Raw genomic sequence first — 14,793 nt, 5'->3', positions numbered from 1 at the left:
CACAATACAAAGCTGAGGGAAGAAGTTAATTTTTAAAACTGCAAATTTGTTTGAGGATAGTGGGAATAGTTTATCCCCCAGGATACTTCTAAACCCTGTCATATCTCGACACCCACCCCTGCTTTAAAATGCACATTGCACAATTTTAATACTGACAATATCACTGAGCTGCCGCTATGCTATGCTTTCATTCCGAAGCTTCACACGGCCCGTTTTGCGATTTTGAGGTTATGTGACTTCACCTATTTCCAGCGGAGAGATTTTTTTATTCCGGTTTATGTATATGTAAAAATATTGTTTGCTATCATTTTTGAAGAAGTTAAGCAGTACATACATAGTTTTTTGATAAAGGAAACGATTCAAATATTGCTAAAAGTGTGGTCAGATTTGTCGTTTGCGTTGCTGTAACTTTGAAATACACTATATGACCAAAAGTATTGGGACACTTTCAAAAATTCACATTTTTAAGGATTTCTCGAGAAATAAAAGACCAGTCGCTTTGTAACTTCTGTCGCATAAAATGTATGTTTTAGTTGTCATTTTCCATTCAAAGTTATATCACCCATGCATTTAGGGGACCAGTCAAGGCTGCCCATATGCAAAAAAATAAGGAGGGACTCATATTTTCTCCATGGTTTAGCTGGATATTTTCCCCGTGGAAACTGATTTTAGTGCAGATTAGAGATATTAAAATTTGATGTTTTTAAAAACTTATTCATTAACGGCTGGAGAAGAAATGTTTTTACATTTTTGCAAAGAAAAAAGTACTAAAAGCAAGGAAGCTTTAATTTCTAAGGGGGTCTTTAGCAACCACTTGCTGCCCCCCATATGGGCGCTCTTGGGACCAGTAACAAATTGTGGGAAACAAAAATGTTTTTTTGATCATCGTTCATCGTAAATAGCTGAGAAAAAGCTGTAAATTTTTAGAAATTAGTTACCTTACAATGTACAATTATTTTACATACTTTCGAGAAAATATCCTTGATATTCATGGAGATATCAGCATTTCTCTCAGAACTAGAAATTTTATTTGAAGGGTTTTGACTCATAACAAGTAAACTTTTCCATCAAAGCTTACAAAACTTTCAAAAAATTTGACAGCACACAAGAGAAGTATTATATTATAATTTGAAAGTAATATGTTGAAAATTGGATAAAATATGGACATTTTAAGAAATTAATTTTTCTCTGCGCAAGCGCGAAAGATAGCAATTTATAACTTTCATAATGCGAACCACAACTTGATTCTCCAACTCATAATAAAATTTCAGTTCAATATCTTGAAAACTTAAAAAATTATCTGCAATATAATGAGCCGAATTTGAATAGATTTAGGATAGGCGACAACTCGTTAGGGGTCGTTCGCAAGTTTGCAATTTTCTTGCCCCATATTCCCCTACTATAAACATATCTAAGTTTTCTCAAAAGATTCCTGATTTAATCAAGAAACGCAACTGCTTTTTTTTCGGGAAGGTTCCTGATTTTTTTCAGAAACATTCCAGGTTAACTTCAGGAAAAATACTGACTTGTAGCGGTTTTTTTTTTTTTTTTTTGTGAGATCTGTTATTGGCGGAAATTAAGCAAAGCGGGTTTTTCTTTTCAGAACAGAGTAACGTATACCGTATTCTGAACAGAGTAACTGACTAATAAAAATGTCTGTATTACCAGTCTGTATTCAGATTTGTATGCAACAGTCCTAATGAGCCATTTTGTTGTGTTTAACAGCCGAAATGAGCCATGGAGGTATGAAATATTTGCTGGAATGCAAAAATTATCTGACAAATATGGTCGTACAGTTAGACGTCATAAAGTAAGTGTGATAGTTTGACTGATCATTCTTTAACTTGATTTATTCCCGTTTATGCGTAATACCTACCTTTATTAAAATAGTGACTTAATTGTTTAAAAAGAAATCTGTACCTTTAGACAGCAAATGGTAAGTTTTGAAGGTTAAAACTACTTTTATATGAATTGCAATCTTCTACTTTTTGGTGAAATGATTCTGCTACTAATCAGCCAATAAAAATAGAGCTACAGTTTGAAAAATTATATGTTACCGTTAAAGTATATAATGCAGTTATTTTATAGAATACCTAGTTATTCCATGAAATAACTGATCGTGTCCGTTAAAGTGGGTAATATGTTATTAATTCAACACTTTAACTAGTTATTCTATGAAATAACTAGGTATTCTATAAATTAATTAATGGGAGACAGTTAAAGTATAAAATTAAGAACTTATCTAAAATGGAATAACTTGGTATTCTATAAATAAACTGATTGGCAATTAAAATGAAAAAGAAGCAATTTATCTAATTTATGCAGCGTATAAATGATATTTATGGAAATCATTTGTTACAACAAGGATTACTAAAATGAATGACACTTGGAATTACAAAGAACATCATTTCTAAAACAAAAACATTTTTTGTTGACACATTGGGTTTTACACGAACATTTTTTAAATCCCTTACCAGTACCTTAACTTTGGGCTCTACATCTGGGTCTTCACACTTTAATGGGCTGAAGATCGTTATTCTATGAAATAACTAGTTAAACCATGAAATACAAGAGAGTTTTACACTTTAACGGACACGATCGGTTATTCCGTGAAGTAACTAGGTATTCTATAAAATAACGGATTTCCTACTTTAACGGTAACATATATATCCTAAATTGTGCAAATGCATGGTGATTAAACAAAACTTCTCAGTAAAAAGTTTGAGCAAATCCGCATTTTAATACTACCGTAAATCTAAACATAATATGTATCATCGTTTCCATTTTGTATTTTTTTGCATTAAAAAACGAGATTTAGCATTGTATTGGTATTATGTTTTATAATTATGATTATTTTAAGTAACTTATTTATTTATACCAAAATTATTATTATTTTTCCTGCTTTTTTTGAAAATATTTTGAAGATCTAAGCAAGCCTTACTTCGAAAAATAAACTAATGATTATTTTACTCAAAAGCAGCTTGTACAAAACAGTGCAGCTAATGTTTCAAGTTAATGCAGTCGAGTCGCAACTTACGAGAGGAATGCGTTCCAAAACCCATCGCGTCGAAATTTCGCCTTTTTTCAAATAATATGTATGCGATTTTTTTATAAACATACCAAATCATTTTAGACATTTGTTAGCACCCTTCAAACTGCTTTAATCCAATTCTTAACTGGATATTATCGCTCTTACACATAATGAACTGAACTTTTACTATATTTCAAAAAAAGGTTGTGCTATTCAACATAAAGTACTGATACGATGAACAAAATCAATAGGATAGAGAAGTATAAAATGAAATAGTACGGTACGAATATTATGTAGTAATAAAAAAAATGCATTACTATAATATTATTGTACTGTAGATACAGTAATTGTGTTCGACGCACTTTTTAGTAGTTGTTTAAGCATATTGTTAATCTTTACCTTTTCTTTAATTGTCAGAAACTTTCTCTTTTCCTTCCCATTTTCACAAACTTTAGATAAACAATATGCTTAGATGTAATTATATTTCATCAACTTCGAATTGAGAATGAAAAAATTTAATGAAAGTTGCGAAGTGGTTATTTGTTTACGTGAACAAAGCAATGTTTAGGCTAGTACGGTGTGGGGAACTTCCGCTTTCAGTGATGCTAAAGGGAATCCACGAAACCAACATTTAGTTACCAATAGAAAAGAACCACGATACACTTACGAAAATTTTCGAGTTGCGGGCGAGGAATTCAAGTTAGCTCTAAAATTCGTAACTATAAGCCATTTCGAGTAAGTCGAATCGTGTAGCGGGAATCGACTGCATATGAACGTTTTGATATGATATGACACGGTAAATGTTTTGCGACAAGTATATTGTGTGGACAGATTTCCTGAGTTAGACAATCTCTGGTACCTCATAAGTGAATCGATTGTTGCAGAAAGGGCATAAGTCACATTTTTTCAAAATTGAGTTAGTTGTGGTTTTCCCGTGCTTGTATGTAGAGACATCGACTAGTGCAGCAGGGAAATTGATTCTTGTACAACAAAGCGCTTCATTTGGGGGTCACATTTTTCGTTTAGTGCAGAAAGGGCGTAAGTCCCGAACTTATGCCCTTTCTGCACTAAACGCGAAAGAAGAAATAGTAGTAAGAAGCAATGGCAAGATCATAGAAAAACTAGATTTTTTGACGTAACGAAGTAAAAACAAATAACTCATTTGATCTAACATAATTTCGGTAATGGTAGGTTCGTCAGTTCAGGGGGGGGGGGGGGGATTCGAAATCACGGAATCCGAATGAAATTCGCCAATTTCTTAGGGGTTTTATTAACATCACTCCAGGAAGTGCGAAAAAACTGTATGCTTTCAGTGAGATGTACGCTGGTCAAAATAAAAACAACACTGCAGGAGACTTTTTCTAGAAATAACACAAAAGAAATTTAACAATATTGCTGATGACTTTCCTCTGAGAGACGTTCGTTTGTTCTTTGCGACCGGAATCTTGGGACAGTAAAGCGAATGTTCAACAGATATGACAGATTATAACCATGGGAAATTTATAATCTCTTATAAGAAAAATCCTGAAATTACATCAAGATTCATCGTCAAATCTGTTGAAAATAATGAAATCTGTAACTGCTTAAACAGGTGCTTTTCATTTTTCATGAAGATTTATCTCCCACATTGAGATTTTGGAAAAAGATTTTACTGGGCGACAAATGTTTTCAATTATCAACATTCATGATGCTTAAATATTCGATAGAAAATCAAAGGAACGGTTTCAGGCTAGCTATTTTGCAGACGGTTTTCAAGAGAATATGTATTGCAAAGTAACGCTTGTCGGCTGAACTACCTTTGCCAGTATTGAATGTAAAGGGAAAATTTTCATATTGTATTTATGAATATAGTTTTATACACATGTAAAACTTTTGCTTTTTATCTGTTTGTTAGTTTTTGCATTTTTTAAATTTTATTTTTTAACCCCAGACATTATGATTTCACTAAAACAAGACGAGAGAAAAAGGAAAATACACGATGTATTTTCTTAAGATAATGAATTTATGAATACGGACTTCTCTAATTATTTTGTCACTTTGTAATATTATGTTTTATTATCATAAATCAGTTTGAAACAAATCTGTTTCACTTGATTTACATTTTCGTCACTGTAAACTAGTCTTTCAGGATATTTATTGCAGAAAAGGCATAAGTCCAAACTAAAAAAAAAAAAATTAATTTCAGTAACGAAATGAAACGTAGATCCTACTTGTGGCTAGATTAGTCAAAATTTTCGTAAAATTTAGTTCACTTCTAAATGAAATAATCACTTTTTATTGATTCCTGAAAAGTTTCATTTGTTGGACTTATGCTTTTTCTGAAATAATCGATTCAAGTCAGGCATTGGAGTAAAAATATCCTGCAGAAAGCCGCATTTATATTATGAATGTTCTTTTCTGCATCTTTTCTACAAAACTTTAATAGAGGAAATGGTCCAAAAGCGGGCCACCACTTTCATTTTCTACCAATTGGTTTACTTGTTCCCGCTAAAATGATATCTTTAGTGCCAATAACTCTTAAAAAAATTCATGAAGATCATCTTAGGGTTCAAAAACCATTACACCAGTTTTAAGTGTTTTAAAACTTCATGATTACGACAAAAGGCAAAATCACGTTTTTCAAGAGGTGGTCCAAAAACGGACCACTTGAGGAAAAACTATTTTATCTCTTAAAAAAATAATAAAAAGCATGAAATTTTAATTCAAAAATTTTATTAAATATCATTTCATATTTTTATGGATTTTTTTTTTCATTTTTTAGTTGCACAAGTTACAAATGTAGTAAACCTTTTTTTTTATCCCAGACACTCGGATGTCTAGCCTTGCAGCAGCGAATCCACACTTCGCTTGCAATGTCATCTGAAAAGAATCTGTCGTAAAATATGCATACTACATTGCTATCATCAGATTTATCAAAAACAAGAACCACCAACTCGTCATCCTTGTCATTGCCATCAATTGGAAGATCAATGTGGTCTCCTTCGAGTCCGTCTACTGTTGTTGGGATTTTCTCTTTGAATTTTTGGCTTGATTTGAAGATTTTGGATGTTTTCTTTTTTAACGAGCAACTGATTCTCCGTTCACAATTTTCCGACTGTTGTTCAATACATTTCCTCTATAGGTAGCGCACTGCGGCATTCCATCTATTAAATCATGTGACAAGGTGAACAATCGGAAAGTGCAGCTGGTTTATTGCAGAAGTTTCCTCGGACTCCCTCCGGTAGAATTACAAACTTCGAGGACGCCCCCCCCCCGGCAAAATAAATAAATAAATGAATAAATGATTTCGCAGTTAAACCTTTTTTTTCTAATGTAACGCTTTTTTTCCTTCAATTTGATGAACTCATTGTTCTGTATATTTTTCAGAGCTCTTGTCAGGTTTTCATTTCTTACATTATTAGTTTGAGTTATGGAAGTAAAATTCTATTTGAAATTTAATTAGGAATAAAAATATTAATCAATTTCTACAACATGAGTCTTGAAAATTTTGCAGCAAAAGTTTAGTCGAAGTACATATCCGAAACGTAAAAATGTGCCGCAATGTTTGCATTTTACTTAATATAGTTTTGTAACATTATGAACTTCGTCATGCACACAAAATTAAATAATGTGTTGTAAGTTTACTTCCGAGAGTTTCGGAAGGGGGGGGGGGCTGCGTCCTGCATGTACTTAAGCAAGAACTTTTTTATTCCTCATAAATGTTCTTTCTTTTTGAATTAAAATATCGTTACTCGTCCCTCAATCTCAATTACATTCAACGTTTTACCTGGATAGCAACGTAGACTTCCTTGCATGGAATCGCAGACCCCCGGGGGGTCCGCGGACCACAGTTTGGGAACCTCTAGTTTATTAAATGATGGTACCAAAGGGGTGCTTTAAGATGGTACCAAATAGGTGTTTTATGATGGTGTTCTATGATCGTCCCAAAAGTTTTCTATGATGCATACATAGAACAAGTTTGGTAATCCAGTAACCCAAGGCTAGTGAAGAGTGTTCTAATTAATTAAATTAATCAATGTTCTACTAGCTTCAAAAACTGAATCTTTAGGTTTGTATTTTCTTTCTTGTTTATTCATATTTTGATCAGTTCTCGGCACATTTTTTCATGGCGTTCTCTTCCCAGCTGTATATTTTTTTTTTTTTTTTTTTTGTAATCTCTAGAATTTCAACCGTTAAGGAGAACGAATGCATTTATTTTAAACCCTGAATTTCTTAATCACGAAACCCCTGTCATTTATATTATATATATATATATATATATACATATATATATATATATATATATTTATATATATATATATATATATATATATATATATATATATATATATATATATATATATATATATATATATATATATATATATATATATATTGTGTTACTTCTGGCAGGTTTCTAAGGTCTATGTTCATGAGAACTTCAATGGGCGTTCTTTTGAAAATGATATTGCTTTGCTGAAGTTGAAAGAGCCCCTTAATATAAAACACTCTGGTGGGTACATCAATGGCATTTGCTTACCAGAGAATAGAGACGACCCAACGGGATTCGTCAGAGCAACAGGCTGGGGTCACACGCGTCGTGGTAAGTATAAGTATTGAAGTTATAGTTAATCTGTTTAGTAGTTTTTTTTAGTGCTTTTCAATATTACGTACAGTGGCTCCCAAAAGTGTTCGCACACCTACGACTTTCAATGAAATAGGCCTTTATCCATTGGTTAGAATTTATATTTCTGAATAGGTATTTTATTGTAAGATCTATGACCTATTTTTAACAAAACTACATGAAATATTTCAATAAAACATTAAAACTTAATTTTTTAAAAATCAAAAACCAAAAAGTGCCGGAAATTTTATCTCACAAAAGTCTTCGTACACTTTGAAAAAATGTCAAAAAATTAGTAAATAATCTAACTTTTTACTAAGTTATTATTTTAGAATATCATGCAGTAACAACAACAACTTTTAAACGTCTGGGAATAGATTTCATGGTTTTTTCCTTCTTTCTTTGTGCAATTTCTGAGTAAGTGTTCAACCGCACTACGAGTCTTACTGTTTCTAGTTCGCTTTTCTTTTCAATAGTGTATTTTCGTAATCTAGCCACCAGATACCTCCAAATATGTTCCATTAAGTTTAAATCTTGCGATTGAGGAGATATTTCTAAGCTTAAGGACAAGTTTTGAGGCACCAAACGCGAACGTGTGCTTCTTATCGTTATCTTGATAAAAAACAAAGTTGTTTCCGATTACCAAATTTTGGGCTAATAGTTTAAAATTGTTTTTTAAAATATTTAAATGAACAGCATAATTCATTATTTCACCAAAAAATTCCAAATTTCCAAGTCCTGATGCTGAGATGCACCCTCACACAAAAACACCTTCACCGTGCTGATTAACTGATCCAACTAAGTTCTTAAGATTAAGTTCTTAATTTTTTCTTCTAATTACAACTATATAACAATTCAACCCAAAATGTTTAATTTATTTTCATCTATAAGTAAGACGTTTCAAAACGTTTTGAGCTTATTTATCATTGATTTTACGACGGAAAGCGTAATGTTAAAGTGTATTGTTAAATTAATGAAAAAACAGACGTTTTTTGTCACTAATTTGCCCATAACGGCTAAAGCTCACTTAGTAGAAGGGGGAAAACGTAGTATGGTCATCCCACACCCATATGGCATAGATTAAAGCAATTTCTAGCTTTCCACCAATTACTTCCGTATTCAACTACCCAACCACTTTGGGCTATGTATGATGTCAAATATTCTGTAACGTTTGACGGAAAACTCCACGTGTTATGAGTCGAAAACCTTTAAATAAAATTTGCAATTCGTGAATAAATACTTATATCTCCGTGGGTATAAGAGATACCTGCACGAAAACATAAAAATATAAATTCTGCATAATTCTTTAACTTACTTCTGAAATTTATAACTTACTCCCAGCTATTTGCAATGAAAGATGACCAAAAAGCTTTTTTTGTTCTCTCAGTTTGTTTCTGGTCCCCTAAAAGAATGGTAGATTCAGTTTTTCTTGGAAAATGGCAGCAGGAGTATACGTTTGTTGTGAAAAAAATTACAGAGCAATTGCTCTCTTATTTCTCGAGAAATTCGTAAAAATATGAAATTTTAAAAGGGTTCCAAAGTTTTAGTTATATAGTGTATATCATCACAAAACACCCTACGAAGAATCCGAAAAAAACTAGATTCTTATTTCATTGCATGAACTTTAAGAAGAATACACTCTATTTCCATAAAATGAAGTTAAATTTTGAAGGTTTCCACAAACCATATTTAAGTAATATTATACACATTATTAACGTAGCCAAAACGGCGAATTTCTTTGTTTTCATCGAGTCTATCGTTCCCGTGAACACAGTATAGATCTTCGATATTCCTTTTCTTTTTTTCATACTCAACTGACTTTTTAAAAAAAATCAAATACCAAAACTAAAACTTAAATCATGATTAGTGCATCCTTAATTTTAAGGTTTATGGTACATAGTTAATGTTGAGAAACGAAGAAAGAGTATAAGCAATTAAAATTTTGAATGTTTATTTACAGGTGGTTACGTATCCGACATCTTAAAACAAGTTGTCCTTCCTCTTGTCGATCGAGATACGTGTAACCAGAAGTACCGAAAATATTCCTCAGATAAACCAATATTTACACATATGATGTGCGCAGGACAGAGAGGACGGGACACTTGCCAGGTACGACGGTGAACTGATCTTATGCATTCTTATCGAACATTATTACAATAAAAATGAGCTCGAGTGATACTACAAATAAATTTCTTTTCCGGCAAGAACTTGATTGAAATGAAAAGAAAAAGTTCATTTAGCCACTGAATAATACATTTTTACGTATATTTTTGAAAAAAAAAACTTTCCTTCTTTTTAATACTCCACAACCTTAATAATCGCTGTTATGGGCAAAATAATATTTTGATACAGATGCTACAACACAGTTTCAATCGGGAATTGCTTCAAAGGCTTAAATTAAAAAAAAATAATCGTAGATATTAAAAGTAAGCATGATAAAACTACCGAGATAAGAATCTCAACTCTAGAAAACCAAATTAAACCTATAAATAAAATCGATGTAGTTTAAGTACAAACATTTTAATGAGCAGATCATCGTTTCGCAAGTAAGTGAAATATTTTAGAAAATTGTTTTTGAAATCTGATGTAGACACTGCACTACTTCCTTGATACTACTCTATGACTGCTGCTGCAACTATAAATTGCTGCTAACGTACAGATGAACCGGATTGCCGTTAGCCCAGTTGTCGTACAACGGACTCAAAGGACAATTCCATTAGAAAAAAAGACAATATGATTAGAAAGAAATAATAAATTTAAACAAAGATAGCCGAGTTTTATATCTAGATTAAGTGTTTGCGCCCATATATATCGTTTATCAGAATCTTCACCCTAATCTGGGTTTATGTAGGCTTTTCAGGTTAAGAGTACAAATTCACTTCCGCTGAAATTTATCCATCCCTTTTTATTTCCTTTTACAAAAAAGGAAGTATTCTATTCGCGAAAAAATTTACACTCAAAAATCGGCCTTAATTTCCATTTTGCTCACCCCCGAATGAATGTTGAGTTTATTTTTCAACCCGACCACATGTGGATATATGCCTAGGAACGTACAGACACCCGAAATATTCATTTTGGCTATCCCCGAGTTAATTACAACGAGTTTTCTCGTGACATCTGTATGTACGTACGTACGTGTGTATGTGTGTATGTGTGTCGTATAACTCAAGAATGGAATGCCCTAGAAAGTTGAAATTTGGTACTAAGACTCCAAGTGAGGTCTAGTTGTGCACCTCTCTTTTTGGTTGCATTCGGATGCTCCAAAGGGGGTCTTTAGCCCCTTTTTTGGGGGGAAATCATTGTTAAATTTGATGTAAACTCAAGCGGTGTAATTTGGCGGACACTTGGCGATATATCGTCAGTCGCCAAGTTTTGTCGCCAACTTGGCGAAAAATTTGGCGATTTTTTTTAAATTTTTTTTTTTTTTTTTTTTTTTTTTTTTTTTTATCTGGTTTCAATTTGGCCGCTGTTGGTGATATTTAGAGAGTAACCTATTGAATCACATTAAAACTGCCAATAATGAGAAAATGACATTAAGTTGGAGTAAAAGGAAGTTATGTGATGTCACTGTGTAATCAGCTCGTTTCAATAAAAATTACAAAAACATAAGAGCAACAAGGTTCATGTGATACAATATATTAGAATTTGGATTTTAAGCTGCTTTTAAATAGCTTATTAATAATTCTGTTGTACGTATTTTCATCAAGTTCTTATTTCTTCGCCTGGGAGTGGAACTTTTATGCTGTTCTATTTATGATGGGCTCGTTTCCTGAATTCTATTTTTTGCGAGAGGGGGGCAGCGGGATTTTCTTTTTGTTCTAATCGTAACATGTTCACCCTAAAAGATGATTTTAAACTTAAGAAACCAAATAAGATTGCACCAGTGGCGTATATATATTTTTATTTTGGAGGGGGCCCATATAACCAGTATTAACTCGCCCTCCCCACCACTTTTTTTGTAATTTCAAATTTATTTGAGGGGAGGGGGAGCAACATTGCTCTGATCTTCTGTTTTTCGAGATGAGGCAAGAACTTCATAGTGTCACCCTTAGCGCAACCAAACAATAGTATTAGGAGGGCACTCTTAAAAAATTCTCGCTTTCGGTGGGTAGGGGGTGGAGAGAGGTCCGGGGGTTCTCCGTCGGAAATTATTTTGGAATTATAGTCCTAATAATGCTGTTTTAGACGGTTTTGGTAAATGCTACGGGGAAGAAAAGTTCGGGGGGCCTTCTGCGGAAATTTTTAGAAATTAAAATCTTTAAAACGCCATTAAAGGCTATATTTGTTGACGTTAGTGTAATGAAAGGAATGGAGCTTTTAGAAGTTGCCCTCGATTTTTTTAAAAAATAGAGCGAAATCCATCACCCCTCCGCCCACCTTTTCGAAATTGAAGTTCTAAAAACGCAGTTTCGGAATAATTTCATTGTTGTTACGGGCAGGGCGGTTCTGGGGCTCTCCTCAGAAACTATTTTGAAATTAAAGTCCTAAAAAACGAAGTTTTAAAGAGACATTCAGTATACAGTAGGTGGATGGATTTAAACGCTGTCCACCTTAAATTTTTCAAAACTAAGTTTTTTCGCTTTCAGATTTTGTACGGAAGCAGTCGGAATCCTCCGTCCGAATTTTTTTTTTTTTTTTTTTCGTAATTAAAGTTTTAACACTGCGACTGTGGACCATATTTGGTAACGTTATACGGGCTCGGCCATTGTTCAAAATTGAAGCTAAATAAAAGCAATCTTAAACGATTTTCGATGCTTTCAGAAGGAAAGGTCTTTGGTATTGTTCTCTAAAAAAATTTGACACTGAAGAACTGAAAACGAGGTTTAAGAAGCTCTTTAATGGTTTTAGTGGGTGGAGGGGGTTTGCAAAGTGTTAGCATTTTGAAGACTTTCCTATTTTTAGACCGACTAGGAAAAAGAAAAAAATAAATAAAAATGGGCCGGGGGGGGGGGGGGAAGAAATATAAATTATTTGGACGAAATAACCTGATAAAATATCCAGTAACTTTTAATTGTTTTTATTTTAAGGTTCTTTTCAAAAGCAATTCAAACTTTTCCCCCAACATTAGGCATCTTTGGAAAGGAAGAATTCGAGAATCGTCTGAAAAATAAAACGCAATTTCAGGTTATCTTTGGAGACGTATAGAGGAAAGGAGAGGTTTAAAGGATCTCTCTTCCTCCGAAACTTTTCAAAATTGAAATCTTAAAGGCACAAATTCAGAATATTTTTGGTAGTAACCTTAGTGAAGGGGTGTTGGTTCAGGGACCCTCCTCCGGAAATGTTTTGAAATTAATGTCTGAAAAATCCCTAAATAAATGCATCTTTAGGGCATCAATTTCCGTCATAACTCTAACCGAACAACTAAAACTTATTTTAAATTTCTTGCAGGGGACGCAAGTTAAGGAGAGAAACATTTTGAAGACCCTTCTTTTCAGACAGACTAGAGGGGAAAAAAGAGGGGGAGAGAGAAAGAGAGGGGGAACTTAATTTGCTAAGCAATAAGCTGCATCTGTTAAAAAAATAATTTAAAAATTTCGTTTTGGAAGAATTGAGATTTTTTACCCAACATAATTTGCTTTTCTTTGTGCTGAAATAACCTCGCTTTCCCAAGACATGTTCTTTTCTTGAGTAAGGGGTACGGATCCTCTGACCCCTTCTGAACACCATTGCCTAGTACTAGCCCAGCTAACGCAGGGTTCTCAAACTTTAATGATTCGCGGCACCCTTTGAAGAATTAGAATTTTCTCACAGCATCCTAGTCAGATATGTTATTGTTACCACGGTCCCTTCGCGGGGGGGCACCCCTCACCTCTTCCTGCGGCACCCAGTTCAGAAATCTCTGATCTAACTTTTTATAATTTTATTTCTTTCTTTTCTTTATTTTTTATTAATTAATTAATTTATTTATTTATTTTATTTTTATTTATTTATTTATTTATTTATTTATTTATTTTTTTTGTAGCTAAAAGTTTGGAAATTATTTGTGAGCAACGAAAACCAACAATAACTACCTTTAAGCAAAAAAAAATCCAGATTTTGGAGGGGGCCCGGGCCCCCTCAGCCCCTCCCTTATATACGCCCTTGGATTGCACGGCAATCTTCGGATGTTGGTGAGTGTTAGCGAATAGGGGATAGAGCCCCTAAGTTCGTTACGAAAAATTATTGTTCCAAAACAACGAAATCACTACTTTAAATATCAAGTCATTCTTATGTAATAGCTCTACAAAACAGTTATGCGAAAAACGTTTCGCGTTGCCATCGGTCTAAGCTGCATTGCAGTTGATGAATTCTCACCGAGCAAACTGATACGATTATTAGAAAATCTGGTTCGTGAATTGATTCCTGATGGGTCTCGACATAACAAAAATTCAAACTTTTTTTTCTCTTAATTTCAAAAAACTTTGGTTTGAGGATAAAATTGAAACAACTCATCACAATCACACGTATAGGGGAAAAGGGGCCACGTGTGAACATTTTTTTTTTTTTTCATTTCTTAATTTCTCACAAAGAAAAGACTATCAGAGTCCCCATGATAGTCTTTTCTTTGTGCCATGGAATTTTTTCAGATTTTTTGAAAGAATATTTCTATACTTCATGGAATTTTTTAAAAATGTCTTCAATTGTTCACATGTGCCCCTATAGGGAGGCAGATGTGAACAAGCTTGGGGCAAATGTGAACACAATTGAAAAATGCAGGACGAGCATCATATTTCGACGAAAAACTCGTTATAATGAAGCATATACGGATATACTAATTACATTCAAGGGCTTGTAACCGATACTGTCAGTTTCAATTGCACAGTAGCTGTTATTAAGAAAATATTTTTTTCTCAATAACAGAACTCTGCTCACTGTCAAATTTTAAAGTTTCATAGCATGTTCTAATCAATCGACAAGAAAAAATCGTTTAAATTTACTAAACAACATATAGAATATTTTATTATGTAAAGTATATTCTTGTTATATAGTACGTTTAAGCTTCATACAGAATATGACGATGAATTTTAAAAAATTTCTGAACTTCAATTTTAGTTTTTAAAAAAATTTTGTCTTTATTTCCCGTGCAAATATTATATACCACTAAATTTTTAGCCAACTATTTAATAATTAACGAATTACAAAAATAAAAAATAAATAATTAATAATTATGTAATAATAA

General features: G+C 33.0%; 1 protein-coding gene across 1 annotated transcript in view; it reads left to right on the top strand.

Annotated features, from left to right (window-relative positions):
* Positions 1-14,793, top strand: part of LOC129224816 (transmembrane protease serine 9-like) — a 68,947-nt gene that overhangs the window by 50,225 nt on the left and 3,929 nt on the right. The window contains exons 13-15 of the mRNA XM_054859365.1: positions 1,726-1,810; positions 7,424-7,613; positions 9,595-9,743. Coding sequence (XP_054715340.1) covers positions 1,726-1,810; positions 7,424-7,613; positions 9,595-9,743 — 424 coding nt within the window. The remainder of the gene's footprint in view (positions 1-1,725; positions 1,811-7,423; positions 7,614-9,594; positions 9,744-14,793) is intronic.

Source organism: Uloborus diversus, chromosome 6 (assembly GCF_026930045.1).
Source record: "Uloborus diversus isolate 005 chromosome 6, Udiv.v.3.1, whole genome shotgun sequence".
NCBI lineage: Eukaryota > Metazoa > Arthropoda > Arachnida > Araneae > Uloboridae > Uloborus > Uloborus diversus.
This window is presented reverse-complemented; position numbering and strand designations above follow the sequence as displayed.